Source organism: Pomacea canaliculata, linkage group LG10 (assembly GCF_003073045.1).
Source record: "Pomacea canaliculata isolate SZHN2017 linkage group LG10, ASM307304v1, whole genome shotgun sequence".
Taxonomy (NCBI): Eukaryota; Metazoa; Mollusca; class Gastropoda; order Architaenioglossa; family Ampullariidae; genus Pomacea; species Pomacea canaliculata.
The window spans coordinates 23,392,957-23,408,637 of NC_037599.1; the positions used below are offsets into that span (position 1 = coordinate 23,392,957).

Below are 15,681 nucleotides of genomic sequence, written 5' to 3' on the forward strand. Positions count from 1 at the left end.
TCATAGCATGACTGAAAGGATGTTAATGTAGTCTAAGTACACACACATTTTCACATAATTGAGCTGTTATTAAAAGCACTGCTTCTCTAGTAAAACAACAACAAAAATCTGTTCCATGTATGGACTAGATATGAGAGAAAGTGACAAACAAGGAAATTTTATTACAATATAAATACAACTTACTATTGTAATTTTTTGGAGTACAAATTCCTGTAAAAATGAGAAACCGGCAACCGTCTGAAACCTGACTTTTGATCAACTGACTCACTGCCTATTTTCAAATAAAACAAAATACCTGCCTGGTTATACCTGAGTGGTTGACGAGTTGAGCTGCAGGGAAGTAATTCATAGAACAATTTCTAAAGGTGCCAACAGTTTCTTACAGAGACAAGGAACGCGAAACAAATGTAAGAAGTCCTGCAAATCCTGAAGGGAGAGAGCGAGGTGATGTGTAAATATAAAGTGAGGTGGATGGTAGGTGGGGCCAGAGATATTATAAGACACAGCACAGGAAAGAGAAGCTGCTGTTTCGTGTGGCTAAGGTATTTCTGCTAAACTGCAAGTATAGTGGTATTTGTCCTCGCAACCACTTCAGCAAGTCATCCGCCGTTTCAGGGAAGTCGTCGATTCTCTCAAGAAAGTCAATTTTAAGACATCTCAACAGCAATCCTACGGTTTTTTTCCTTTTGTTTATTTATTTATACACTTTCGTGTGGACTATAAAACAATACAAAACCGTGACTATGGCACACAATGGAAGAACTTAGCTCATGTGATGAATGTAACACGACTTGTGCAGATCTCTCCATAAGCTTTATGGAGGTATATATACATGAGATGTTGCAGTATGGACTTAATTTGTTGTTGCTGTTGTTGTTGTTGTTGATGATGATGACCTGGCTATATAGTATCAGGGGTGGCTCTATAGCAGGGGTGGGCAATTAATTTTCCCAAGGGGCCGCATGAGAATTGGGATGGTTTTAGAGGGCCGGACTAATATAGTTAACTCAGTTTTACCCAATATTGTATATATAGTATATATACTGGCGGGCGGGCCAGCGGGCGGGCCGGCCTTTGCCCAGGTCTGCTCTATAGGCTTGTGGACAGAGAAACAACCAGTAGCCTCTTCGCCCACCTATGTCAATAAAACCAATTACGTAACGTGACGGCCCATGCTATTCTCATTATGGCAGAATATATAATACGATACATTATATAGGTCGGTCACTGCTCCGACTCTAACAACATTAGTAAACACAGGAGATTAATTAACAAGAAACACAATATTTTTCGACTACATTGCCTTCAGCTGTTGATGAGAATGTTATGATATTTGAAGAGGACGATTACGAGGTGGATTATCATACTTAGCAGGTCACGCGAAAATATGTGTGTACATGTGTGTGTGAGGGTATGAGAAACGAGGAAATGAAAACATCAGGGAAGGGTGGAATTCAGCGGTAACTCGATAACATTCACGAGAAACGTAGAGGTGGTTTCTGGAGTGACATAAAATGCATGGGGTTTTAACGACCTTCTGACAACAATTGCACTTGAGTACAATTAAAGTCTTTTCTAGAAACCTTTTCTTTTTTTCAAGAGTTAAAAAAAGCCAGGAAGAGAACTGCTCAGGAGTCGTGCGCACCTTTGTGTCATAAAGACTTTTAGTTTCACTTCACTCAATGTTTCCCCGTAGGCACTTCCTTAACTGATCTTGACCCACATCTCGCAGCATCTATTCCCCATCCCCGTTCCCCCCGCGACCCTTTGGTATTATCTGGGTTGAACCACTAACCTCATCATTACAGGCAATCAAACACAGATTTACTGAAGTGCAAGCGTGTATACACACACACACACTAACAAGCTCACACACTATTTTGTTTTTGTACTGATCGCACTGAGGTGTTCCTAGTTGCGGGTTTTTCTGTGTATTCCTAAATATTTTGCACCTGCTTTCCCAGAAAGGCTTTTTGACTGGAAATCCAAGAAGACATTTCGTGGGAACGGACATTGATGACAAATCCGATTCCTTTGATGACAAGAATGGACTGATGGTATATCCACATGGAAGACAGCATTAGTTGATGGTGGACCACCGATACTCCAAACATTTTAATTCATTTTGTGCCAACGTCGCTGAGGAAGCCACGCTCGTCGCCAGGGGAGATAATGCTGCTCGACTGGCTCTGAAGTCACTCAGGTAGGAATTGTAGCAACACAGGTACACAAACAGCGACTTCTGTGCAAGCAGAGTTGTATATCTCACGACACACACTTTGTAGAGACAAGACCCAAGCTTAGTCGTAAAGTTTTCAAGCTTTACTGTAGCGACCGCTTGCTGGTCACCTGCCAGTGGTGAAACTACTACAACACACACACACCATTCAGTATTTTATAATTTTATTAATCCTTAGGGGCAACAATCTGTAGAAACACCCAGTTATGCATATAACAGATCTTGTCAAGATTAGCCTGAGATGTGATAGTCACACCAGATGTTTTCAGTTCACATACAAATAAGAAGAATTAAAGGACAGATAATGGATTGATGCAGGAGAAAGAGCATAAGAGACTTATCATAAGAGACTTTTCTATTAAGAACTGCAGAAAATTTGCAGATGATAATTTTTTATGTCTGCTTTCAAAATCATGTGACTGCATTAATTGTGACTCCCCTTGTCCACTTACCATATAGTCTTTTGGCTGACAGTCAAAAAGCACACCTGAAACTCATTTGTGAGCTAATTCACACCAGCTTACATGAAGCTGATTACATTGTCTGATATGAAATTGAAACTGAAACCCCTAAAAGTCAATTAGTTCTTTCTCGTTACCTCCCACCAGGCAGTCCCCCTAAAAGTCTACTAGTTCTTTTTGTTACCTTCCACCAGGCAATGTTTATAAAGCAAGAATCACTGCAGACTGATGGTGACTAGACCGACAAATGTTGCGAGGTCGCGAGGATGAAGTATCTCAAGCAAATATATCTGCTGCTTTTGGAACAAGCCATCATCTACAACAGTATTCTGGCTCAGAAAGGTCAGGCATTGTTATACTTTAACACTGTTATCCTCCAACATACCACTGATAAGAAGAATAATTTGTGTAAATGTTCAAAATGAGCATGTGTGTTTGTGTGAGAATACCTACAGCTAGACCAGTAACTTACATGGACGCTTGATTTACTGCATAATTGTGACTGCTATTGCATTAGTGTGCAATGATTATAGATTGCATGGTGACTTTAGTTCAAGGTCAGAGAAAAATAGTTTGATAAGGACTACATCCATTAATCAAGGAACACTCATAGTTTTTTCGTTCGTTCACAGTTGATTTAGACTTCAGCACTACACAGTGCATAATGGAATCGAAGAACATCACATACTCAAGCAGAGTTAATGGCATCTTCCCTCATGGCTGTACAATTGCAGTCCAGTGCCGGTATCGTTTTGCTTCATGTACTGGGAATCTGAGTATCACCTTGAATAATGAACAGCTCGACAAGGCCATCTTAGTGACAAACTCATCCAACTGTACTATTGAGGTTAACATAACCAATTTAACTGCAATGGACTTCCATCAGAAGACAATCACTTGTAAAATAGACAATGTCTCTAAAAGATCACGGACACTTGAAGTTGGGTGTGAGTGTGTTTGCTGCTTTTACTATTGCTTTACTATGCAGATAGAGAGCTTGTCAATGGGTTTCATTCTGGTAATGTGGCAGATGTTTTAGGATGACATGTAGATGTCTTAATACAAGGAAGAGTTAAAAAGTTAAGGCAATGTTTAAATTCCATGATAACCGGAGAAGCTAGTGAAATGGAACATACATGCACTGCCTGTTGGATAGTTTGATTACACAAAGTATAGCGCTTGGCCTTCAGTTGAGGGCAGAGAAGTGGACCCTTTATTGCAAGATTGCAATACTGAAGAACAAAGTGCCATAGAGCAATCCATGGAAATTCACTGTCAGATGCTGGCTTAGTATGAACATATCACTGTGAATCAATGAAAGGTTTGTTAGTAGGTAGAAAGGTTTGTGAATGTGTAGAAAAGTTTAAAGTGGAAACTCAGGTGTGACAGACAATGGTTGGGAATACCATTTTGTTGTGCAAAACATTAGTGCTAGCAAGTATGTGGATGAAAGAGAACTTTGTGCTAACTGGGACACTGTCCAGAATTTTGAATTATTCTTTCTTTTTTTTTTCCAGACCCACCTGTGCAACCAGAAAATCTGGTTGTTGAGTATCTCCCTGGCAGCTATATTTATTTGTGGTTAGATCCTGTAAAGATTGGAGAAGATTTAAATGATAAGGATACAGTATGGTTTGTGGACTATAATTGGGCAGGTACAGCTTATAAAACTTTCTCTTACTCTATCTTTCACACACTCATGCATTCATGTACATGCACACTCACATTATATGATATACTTTTCATGGATTTATGTACTAGCTGTGACTTTATTGTCAACTTTTGATTTACTGCTTCGCTTGAATCAAGCTTATTTATGCATGTCGTCAGTATAATGAAATAATGAAACACTCTAGAAGTCTTTATCCTGACTTGACAAGTTGACAGCTGATGTTCAGCAAGGGAGATGTTTTGAGTGAAAGGGGAGACAAAAAGTGTGGTGGTGCCAGCTGTCAACCTACTGTCACTCACTTGCTCCCTAGTTCTCACTCCATCTCTGTCTCTGCTTTGCTTGACAAAGTTTCTTTTTTATGTGATGAGACTGAAAACCTTATTTTTTTAAAACCTTTTTTTTTTCAGACCCATGAAACCACTTCATTTTCAGACCCCATTCCCCATGGCAAATTTTATTTAATAATAATTAAGCATTTCTATGGCACATTTTCCTGCCAGCATCAAGCCCAATACACTTTGACAGAAACAATCAGCTTAACAATATCTCTATCACACATACACAGCACACACAAACAACACAGACACATATGCATGCAGGAGTAGAAGGTATAAAAAAAAAGAAAAGAAAACCACCAGCTGCTTAAAGTATTTCCAGAAATAATGGTTCTTAAGGCCAGACTTGAAAGCATCATGATTTAAGTGATTTACACAATTTTAATGCTGTGGATAACCCTCCATGCATGCTCATGCACTTTTTATGTCTCTATCTAAAGACTTTTTAAAAAGTAGATTATAAAAAAAAAATTAAGGAAAGTAAAATAGCAACTGGACAAGAATATATATATGTGTGAGAGAGAGAGAGAGAGTGGTGTGTATGTGGATTTTTTTTTAATTCTTTGTATTTTTTATGTCTCTTAAAAATTATTGAAAAGGAAAAAAAAAATGTGTTATTTTGCTGATCCAAATAATATTTGAAGCCAGTTTTCACTTAGTGAATAGAGTAACAAGGTAATTACACAGGCACAGAAAGCTGACTATAGATACCACAGGTCAAACTATGAGGATACACAGCAACTACTCTGTGGGTCACAGAGTTACTTCTTTATTGATGGATAAAGTCACATTTATATAATTGTATTATTTCAGCATGATTGTGCAAAATGTAACACACATTTGTATTTGTTTTTAAGGAAAGCATATATCCTGTAAAAATTCCAGCAGCAGCCAATAGGACAAGGCATCTGGCATGTGAAGTTAATCTCAAAAGCATGATCGGAAAAGGATTTTATTCAAAAGAATCTGGGGGAAATGTTAGCAACAACATCACTTTTATGGTCAATGTTTCCAACAAGTTTGTAAATAAGACTGTAAATTCTTCTATGAACAGGTCCTTTTACCTACCACGTTTTGGTGAGTGATTTTCTCTCTTTGTGCATGTGTGTGTGGTAGTAGGTGTTTGTCTGTGTGAATAAAGATACATGTACATGTTTTTGAGTTACATTTATGAACTGAAGAACATATCTAGCATTTAGACATTTCCTTCTGAAGAACAGTGTTTAAGGAGGTGGTGGGTGGTGACAAGACCTCAAACAATTCTTATTTAAATTATAGTCAGTGTCATGTTAAAAAGCATGGCAGAAAGTTTGGAAGTGAATGGAAATCTAGTTCCTCATCTGGTTGTTTTAATTAAATGTAATGCTACTGAGAAATTTAGTAGGCTACATATGGACAAGTGGTACGAGATATATCCAAAAGGAAGATATTCAAATTAAGTGTTTAGCAGAGTAAAGTATCAAAATTTATCTACACATCTAGACATTTAAAATAAATCAGCTCACAAAACAGTGTATTTCCACCTGAGCACCTGAGAAAGAGATGTAATTGAAGTGTGCATAAATGGGGATATGATAAACTTAATTAAATTAAAAAATGTTTATTAGTAACAAGCTCATGGAGATGTCATAAATCAATTTGACAAAAAACAATTTGAGAGTAGACTAGTAAAGAAATGGTAGATGGATGTGTGGAGTGCATGGAAATTTGACTGAGAGACTTTGTAAACTGAATGATCTGCCACTAATGTTTAAGCACAATGGGGCTGTTATTTTCAGTTAGGCCAGACGCAGTGAAACCAGAGCTAGTGAAAGCAGGAGACAGTTGGCTTAGCATCAATGTCAGCCTTAGTAAAGTTATGCATGGCTTTGACCACTGTAAATTAATGAAGAATGGTCCGCAAGATTCTCGCTTGAGACTGGAATACACTGTGCACAAGGCCAGTGAGGAAGAAGAACACAGGCTTAGACCAGAAAGAAATCGCTTCAGGGAGGAATTCGGCTTCTATCGCAACTTACCAGATGATGAGAGGGCCCTGGTTACTTTGAATGGCACTTCCGATTTCCCACAAACTAAGGTATTAAATGCTATGGGGATGTAATGTCATCTACTTGATGGTCTTTGTCCTTTCTCACCCTCTTTTCTTTCTTCATTCTGTCTGTGTAACTCTTGATGAAGTTACAGCGCCCTCTACTAATCAATACAAGCAGTTAAAAGAATGTGCACAACTGATTCAGTAACACCCTTTGAAAGTCATGTTCCACATTGGCTTTAGCTGTGTGGAATCTTAACACAAAAAGGTGAACAATAGACACAGAGTTAGAATTGTCACCAGCTTTCATTAACATAACATTTCTCAAACTATATAGATTTTTGGATAAGTTAAACTATATCTAAATAGACTGTGTATGTGTAAGTTGACAATAAATCGAAGGTGAAAGAGTTTATGGTAGAAAGTAATCATGGAACAAATAATTTAAGCTTTCATCTCCCTGAGTGATGCCAGTTATCCTGGTTGACACACAGATATATCATACCTATACATGCTGTATATCATATTAAATAGGAATAACTATATAAATTAGTTGTTGTCTTCTTCATTAGACAGACTGTAATTTGACCACTGTACATTTATATTGTGCATATATTTAATCAGGTGCAGAAATGGATCTGCAGAAATCAAACACTGAATGTCAACATAACTGGTTTAGCCCCCTATTCACATTATAACATTACCTTTAACCTGCTGGGAAAATACAGAGGTCTTGGAAGCAGTCTCAACAATGTTATGACAAAGGAAAGTGGTGAGTGTGTTTCTGGAATACGTCTATTTAGTCTATTGTTTCATCTACAGTTTCTTTTAAATCCTGTTGGTTACAATTTAGTTACTTTGAATTTTATACCATGTAAGAGACAACACAGGATTCGGTCCCTTGTTAGAGAACCTAAAATGTTATAGAAATCATTGTTGATAAAATAAAAATGTTGAATCAAATGCAGCCTGCTGAAAAGGGAAAGGTTTATGAACATTTTTTAAATGTAACAATGCAAAGAGTTTAAAAATAAATGGATTCTGAAAAAATGTATTACGAAAAAGAGATTGTATCTGGGAATTAGTATATATACCATTTTGCCTCTGTGTGTGTGTGAGAGAGAGAGAAAGAGAAAGAACAAAAGTGAGAGTAAAAGAGAGAAGGAATAATTCTAAATGTTCCTGTGTTCTCAATTTTTGTTTGTAGAGCCATTGCGGTCCCCATTATTTGGTATCAGCCCGTACTCATGCTTCTCTGGTGAAAACGACAGAATCTCGTGCGTCATTTATTTTGAAGTAAGTTTGCTATTTTCGTTTTTCTGTTCCATTCATCATGAGTTTGTTGACTATCACTTTTATACATATTTTTGAAATAAATGAAAACACATGCAGACTTACTTAAACTATAAATATATTTGTATATATACATAAATATATATTCATAAATGCCTCCATATGCACATATAACATATGACAACACATAACCATCACTATGATATGTGTATTTCAGGAAATTCCAAGGATTTTAAGACATGCCAGTGTTACAAATTATATTTTGGAGGGATTTGGTCTGACTGATGGGCACCAGAGAATCAGGCCAGAATGTAGGAATTTTACAGTGAAAGCAGATGGTCAAAATAATTCAATTTTGGTGGAAAATCTCATCCAGGGCTGTGTCTACAACATCAGTTTGACAGCAGAAACAAGCATGAAACAAAATTCTCTATCTGCTACCTATATTTTAAATGCAAGAGATATAGGAAGTAAGTAGAAAAAAGAATAGCATCATATATGTTTGTCGTCTTAGGTTGGTCACATTAGTACACTAGTGTCAAGCAAACCCTGCATACATACAGTAAGCAATGATTGGGAAAGAAACACACTCCTATTTTCAATATGAGAAATATTTACAATAGACTAGAAATTATTTATTTTGTTCTTTTTGATCTTCCTATAAACTGTAACTTAATAACTGTCAAAGACACTGTTTATGCAGTCTTTTAACTGCAAACAAGCTATAACTAATATTACGGTGTACCAATGCTCTAGGTCTTTTTCGTCAGGAAACAACGGAAAACCTCGGTTATCTTACATTGTACATTAGCCGTCTGTCATTTCTTAAGCAATCCCATGTGATGATTCTTCTTGTGTAGAATATCGTTAACCAGAGTTATTTTGAAACTGCATGTAATAATTTGTTGCAGAAGAGGTAGAGGTGGAAGTGGTCGTTGACAAATTAAACAAGAGTCATGACAGTTACACGATGTTCTGGAATAATGCAGCCTGGGAACAGACAGAGGATGTGAAATACTACATTCATTACTGTTACACAGGAACCAAAAGTGCCCAGAGTTATATCTGCATGGTGAGTCATAGTTATCATAACCTATTTCTTAGAGCATACTGACATGGGGGCCTGGCAACTGTTTTTGTAAAAACTATTAAGGATGTGACATTTTTGAAGGAAGGAGGCAAGATGGTGATTGTAATGGTGTAGTCATTGTTTGATGTGGCAGTTTATCAGCTGGTACAAAGTTTAATATCTAGAACTCTATTCAGCTCTGACCATGTTAACAGGTAATGCCATTTGCATTGTTGTGTGTGTTTTCTAGAATAATCTGGTGACGCAACAAGAGAACAGTACATGGAGGTCTTCCAAGATGTTAGTCGAAAGTTACATTAAACCAACATTTTTCATATCCGCTGTACAGAATGGGAAAACCAGTGGAATGGTCAAAGAAAAGTGGAGATATTGCATGCATAAAGGTATAATATAAATATTTTTTTTTTTTACTTTTCTTCCATTTGTTCTGGTGCACAGTACCAAAAGTTGAGAGGCATAGACCAAAACTAAAGGGTCAGTTGTATAAGCAAGCATTTAAAAATGGAGACAGGGCAGCAAACTTAAATGGTCTGCTGTGCTGAACCATGTAGGATGTGGAGCCTGCAGACAGAGCCCTCTTCCACTGCATTTTATTTTTCCTGGTCAAACAGTTATCTTTGCTGCTAGTTGGGTAGAGGCTGCTTTCTATTCTCTGATGTGAGAGGGCCTCAAATCAGGAACCTTCCGTCCAGGGGTCAAACATGACCGTAGATTTTAATAAACATCCATTAGAGACCTAGCTGGTTCAACTGTGTCTTAATCTTAATAGTAATTTCTTTTCTTTTTTAATGTTTTAATACACTTTATTGATGTTGAAACATCCTATTTCAGAACATAATTACGTTGGGGCTGAAAAATAAGATAAATTATTCTTACAATGAAATGATCATACTAAAACACAGTAATAATAATATAATAAGTTATTGATTTCAAATTATTTCCTCTTTTATCATAAATAATAAATATTTTTGTCCCTCTTTATATCTTAGTATCACCAGTAAAGGTTGTTGCTCTTTCTGTCTAAAGCATTGAGTAGTTAATATTGGGTTAGGGTTAATACAGGTCAAACTGTTGGATTAATACATCTTTTTTCTACAGACCCTGTGAAAGTAAAATCACTGGCTGTGAGAAGCATGCCAGTAGATTCAACGCAGCTGGAGGTGGTATTTGAACGGGCAGATACTGACGCCGATGACTGTACAGGTCGGCCAGTTTACTTTGAAATCAGCTGGAAAGAATGTTCAAATGGATGCAAACCATTCCAGGACTCAAATAGTATGACACTACATTTAATTTTATGACTATGTGAGCACATGTATGTGTGTGCATGCATATACATGCATATATTCTTGCATCATTCCATGTGTGCATGCATGCATATGCATGTGTGAAAGAGAGATGGAGGTAATGAGAGAGATGCATAAAATGTTAATCAATTAATATATGTGTGTGTGTGGATAACTTGATAAACGTCTCAAAATACTTTTATATGAAAATACATTTGATACACACACTCACATATTTAGGTTGTTTTGTTTAAGATTATTTGAAAGTAGATGCCTACCACAAAGGACCCGTCACACTGAATGGCCTTACAGACTCCACAGATTACTGTGTATGGGTCAAGGCTGTAGGCAGCAACAACATAAGTTCTTCTTGGACTTGCCGAGCAGCAATGACAGGAAGTGAGTTTACTGAAATAACTTCAGGAGCATGTAGAGAGTGAATGTTTTGAGTGGTATTTCAAAACTAACTTATTGCAGTAATGTGTATTCTGGCCATATAGGTTTCAAATCTTAAATTTTGTAGATTCTTCTTAGGGATTCAGCCTTATGGTGTAGAAAATTTTTGCAGAATTATTACAGGTCTGCGAGTATCTCACATTACAATTTGTTCGGTGGACATTCAGGATCATATTGTGTGACTGAATTTTCTGAATGACTGAATGACAAGCTAGTTTTTTTCCAAGTCTAAAGGCCAGGTGTTGACCTGTTCTAGAGCATGTAGGAAGACTGATCACAGGGCTTCTGCTAAGGCTAAATTCTTTGGGGTCCCAGGGACCCCTTCTTCAGATTTTTAAGGAGTCCCTGTTCTTCGCCCAAATTTGAATGGGACCCCATTGACGAAAATTGAAGGGGTCCTCCGAACTTTTAATGCATACTGTACACAATTTTTTGCGTAAGCAGAAGCCCTGACTGATCTCATGCATGGCAAAGTAAACAAAGGCGATTGATGAAAACTTTCTTCAATAGAGATTAAAGAAACCTTGAAGAAAAGAAAGCTACACAGAAGTTCTGAACATGTGTTACAAAACATCTGGGATTATGTCCCATCACTGGTGTTTCCAGTTTAAAAGGCTGATACAGACATTATTTGCAGAATTATCTTTGAAAATATCAGTCATTTCATGTAGTTTTTTAGATTGAAGTATATCTGACTATGGTCTACATCAATTTTTTTTAAAAAAACATTTTTAATCTTTTCTTTGCAGAAAGCAACACTAGAGTTATCATTGTGGCTTTTATTCTTGTTGGTCTTACAGTTTTCTCTCTAGGGTGAGTGCTTGTTTTGTGCAATTTATATATACATATAAATGGACATCTCTTTGAATCCCATGAATAGATATTTTTGTCCATAAGTTTAAGTCAGCTTCATAATTAAGGGAGTAGGTAACATTTAGATGCGCTGTTATGAAAATTGATTTATAAGAATTTATTTCATTAAGACGTGATGTTGCATGAGGGACAGGCATTGATCAGGGGCACAACCTTTGTGACAGTCAGCGATCATACTGTCATGCCATGACTTTCACTTATCCATATACACCTATGCACAGAATAAGTTGTTTTTTTCCACACACACACACAAAACTATCAGACGTCATCCCTCCTACACTAGTCAGGGGTACTGCTAAATATACTACCTTATTGCAGATAAGTGAAGTTGTGAACATGAAAACATTTGTTTTTTGATATTCTTGACTAGTGACAAAAAATAGTTATTAACAAGCCGGCGTCCTCATCACATTTGTGAATTCTAGCCTGCTTTCTTGTCAATTTTATATACCCTGAGAGTAAGAGAGAGGAAAGATTGAGTGAGTATGGCAGTATTTTGGTACCAGAAGGGCATGAGTAATAAAGTACATTCATTTACTCTTTGAATTCCTTTTGAATGCTTGTAGATGTGTCCTCACTTGTTGCTACTGGAGGAGGTCAAAGGCTAAAATAGAAGCTATGCATGTGCCCTGGCCAAAGCCAAACACTAAGGTTTGTACAATACATTCATTCTTTCAGTGACATGTATTGATGATCAATGAAATTCTTTTAGTATTGAACATAAAAAGTCATTAATAGACTAAAAAAAGAAACAAAATATTCCAATGTTATTATTTTTTTTAAATGTTTGTAGTTTGTAACTGTATAGTGAAAGGGGAACAATCATCAGACACCTCTCTTATGTCTGGCAGCAGTCTCTCCTGTATAAAAAGCCAGGAAGTGCTTTTCCATTTTTCACCAAAATTCCTGCTACACCCAAGCATGTTTTATCTGGAGATTCTGGAATTGAAGATGGAGGTGTTGATGGTATATATACGAGGTCAATGTTGACAGAAAGTGGTGACAACAGACCATGCTGTACACAAGCAACAATTGGTAAGTTATAGCAAAAATTATGATACAAAAACAACACAATGTAGCCAACAGGTACATGCTATCATGCTAGTAGGATTGAATTTGAATGGAGATGACAAAGTTGGTTGACGGTGATAAAAGGGGTCTGCCTGTGATTGTAGTAAATTCCAGCATTAATTGCTAGGTGTAGGTGTAATGTCAAAATTAAAATTGTCATCTGGCGATGCGTGACGGAGGCTGTGAGGCTGCCAAGTTGTTTGAAGAATTAAGCAGTCTTTATATGGGGCTATTGATCATTGCGGTGTTTTCCTGTTTCGCCTTTTGCATCTGTTCATCTCCTATTTTTTCGACAAGAATATCTTAAAAGTTTACAGAGTTTATGTTCTACAGGAATTTTCAAGCATGAGCTTTAACTCTTGCAATCAATACAACATGATTCCGGCCTCTTTACTCGTCACAGTTATGTGTTCTATATAGCAATTACCAGAAGAGATGAATTGCAATGCAGCAAAAAACTGCTGGTAGATCAGGATTTTAAAATATTTCGTGAAAATATAATTGCAAAACATATGCATGCAAGAACTGGCAATACACTGTACAAGTAAGACACGCGTAAGATTGTTTAGTGCAGGAAATAAGGATAAACTCTAATTTCACAAATCCAAATTATCAAAACAATAATGGAAGCAGTTCTGTCAGAAATGACATATCATCTTTGAAAATGAACTATTATCATCTTCGTCATTTGCATTATATAGATAATGTCTTTGCATAACTTCTTAACACTGGGTTCCTGTATTTCAGACAACAGTCATGGCCATCTTTATAATAAGGAATTTTCTTGGTGTTCAGGGTCCTTATATGGCTATCACCTGCACATCGAACAGGAGGATAGCCAGTCCCAGTCGATTCAGCGGTACCAACTGATCAGGTTCGAACCACCCGCCAGCTCTACTGTGTGTGATGACAATGATGAGACAGAGGACAGCGAGGAAAAAGAGGAGCTGAGTGACAGCGATTTGTCGTCAGAGTGTAGCAACTCCTCACATCACAGCTCTAACCATGGCTCTGTCTACTCCTTGTCTTATTCAGAGAATATTCTGTCAAGACTCCCCAAAGCTTTGTTTCAACCTTCAGGACAAGGGTTGCATGAACGAAACTCGGACACTAGCTGTACACTAGGGGTGTCATGTCCTGATGAAAGCGATGATGATAATGATAGATGAGATTAAACACTGGTGTCTGCAGATCAGATATATTAATAATAAATGCAACATTTACAAAGCGAATACTCACACTCCTATAAGGAGTATGCTCGGAGTGCTTCAGAACAAGAAAGAAACATGGTTAGCATACGAGGACAGGAAAACAACATATGAACTATAAGATATATAGTGTGTAGTGAACCCACGGACATGACAGGACTTGTTGGGTTTCCTCGATCCTCAAGGGAGCTGCATAAGAATGCCGAGAAATCTCAGAGTCGGGGGTTTCATCATTATCTTGTTATCATTCTCGAGAGTAACGGACAGATACAAATGTTTCCTGAGAATAAACTGAAGAAGAATATATGAGGAACCACCCGAACTTCTTGTATTAAAAATGCATTTCCTGGAGTGACTGAAGCTGTTAATATTAAGACAGTTGTAATTTTGCATACAATGACTTGTCTCCATAGTTACATATTTTCTACCCTAATGGTTCACTGGTCAAGTTACCACCGCTCCTGACAGGATGGTGAAGGCAGGGCCATCAATGTGCCCAGTGACACGGGACACGCTGGGGTGGAAGATTTTGAGTACCCTGCGAACTTCCCTGATTAGGTCCGAGACCAAAGTGTGACCAGAGACACCACACCTGCATGAAGAGGCAACTCAGCCTCGGACTACGAGAAACTCATCTTTTTCCGACTCTGCGGACTGGCGAACGAGGGTTCATCTCGAGGAGTAAGTTGTGAAAGCATACTTGTGGACATACAGTTAATTTGTGGGAGCATAGCTTTCTAACTGACGGTGGATTATATTCCAGTTCGTGTGTGTGTGTATATATATTGACTGTGCATGATACATGTGAACTGTAAATTATACCCGCACACTGTGGAGGAGGATGCAAACTGTGGAACATTGTTCAGTTCCTGTAGAAAATTTAGAGTCGTCAAGAGTGAAAGACTATTGCCAACAACAAGCATATGAATATAGTGTAGATAATTTTTGTATGTATATCTGATTCTATTTTGCACATTGCTTTTCTTTTTTAATTATATTTTGTTTTCTTTGCATACAAACATCTATTTGATTTTGTGGATGTGCATGTGTGAGTGTTGTAAGGATGCATTGAATTCTAAGTCAGGCATTATCCAGTGCGACAGAGGATCAGCTGAGGTCGAATTAGGGGAGATAACCTAGCTATAGTTTTCTAGTTCAAATTTTACAGAATTCAGAAATGTTTTAAAATTATTTTGCTACTTGTGGACTGCTGGAAATGATTAAATATTACATTGTCAGCGGTAATAAGTAGCTGGTGAAAATTTCAGACCTCTAATTCAGTGGGTAAAAAACTTGATTGAAATAGTCGCCCAATCACATACTTGGTGAGATAATTAACTGTGTAAAAAAGAGTGAAACAATATGTTTTCTGATCTCGCTCCTAAACGTTTCTGATAAAATCTTTTTTTTTTCTTGGGCAAAGGCTGCTAAGTCCTGGTTCATCAGTAGAGGTGGTGGATTAGGAACATCAAAGAGGGTAGGAAAAGCATTGTACACTATCTTTTTTCCTTCTACTGGTACATTGAATTGACTAGATTGAAAGTGTTTACTATACAGATAGCAGCTCCCAACAGAAAGCACCTTGGAAGTTTTACCTATATTTAGTTCAGATGGGGGCTAGTCTGAACACAAATTCTGCACCTGAAATAATGATAATCATTCACT

The 15,681-nt window shown here is 37.3% G+C and overlaps 1 protein-coding gene across 3 annotated transcripts; it reads left to right on the forward strand.

Annotated features, from left to right (window-relative positions):
- Window positions 1-344: 344 nt before the first annotated feature.
- Window positions 345-15,029, forward strand: LOC112574142. Of its 3 annotated transcripts, XM_025255012.1 has the most exons (17): window positions 345-674; window positions 1,965-2,203; window positions 2,895-3,042; window positions 3,333-3,647; window positions 4,218-5,784; window positions 6,486-6,784; window positions 7,364-7,511; window positions 7,947-8,035; window positions 8,250-8,502; window positions 8,944-9,104; window positions 9,352-9,505; window positions 10,221-10,397; window positions 10,664-10,807; window positions 11,614-11,677; window positions 12,304-12,388; window positions 12,589-12,772; window positions 13,604-15,029. In XM_025255012.1, exons 5-17 carry the CDS (start codon window positions 5,643-5,645, stop codon window positions 13,975-13,977), a joined length of 2,274 nt encoding a protein of 757 aa, XP_025110797.1. In that variant the 5' UTR covers window positions 345-674; window positions 1,965-2,203; window positions 2,895-3,042; window positions 3,333-3,647; window positions 4,218-5,642; the 3' UTR covers window positions 13,978-15,029. The 3 variants fall into 3 exon arrangements, with proteins under 3 accessions (XP_025110797.1, XP_025110796.1, XP_025110798.1); XM_025255011.1 differs by lacking the exon at window positions 345-674 and having other exon boundaries at window positions 1,797-2,203; XM_025255013.1 differs by lacking the exon at window positions 345-674 and having other exon boundaries at window positions 1,797-2,203; window positions 12,592-12,772.
- Window positions 15,030-15,681: the final 652 nt, after the last annotated feature.

Coding starts and splice junctions, on each gene's coding strand:
- LOC112574142 (XM_025255012.1), top strand. CDS start 5,643: ATGATCGGAAAAGGATTTTATTCAAAAGAATCTGGGGGAAATGTTAGC. Junction 9,506..10,220: donor GAGATATTGCATGCATAAAG/GTATAATATAAA, acceptor TTTTTTCTACAG/ACCCTGTGAAAGTAAAATCA. Junction 10,808..11,613: donor CCGAGCAGCAATGACAGGAA/GTGAGTTTACTG, acceptor TTTTCTTTGCAG/AAAGCAACACTAGAGTTATC.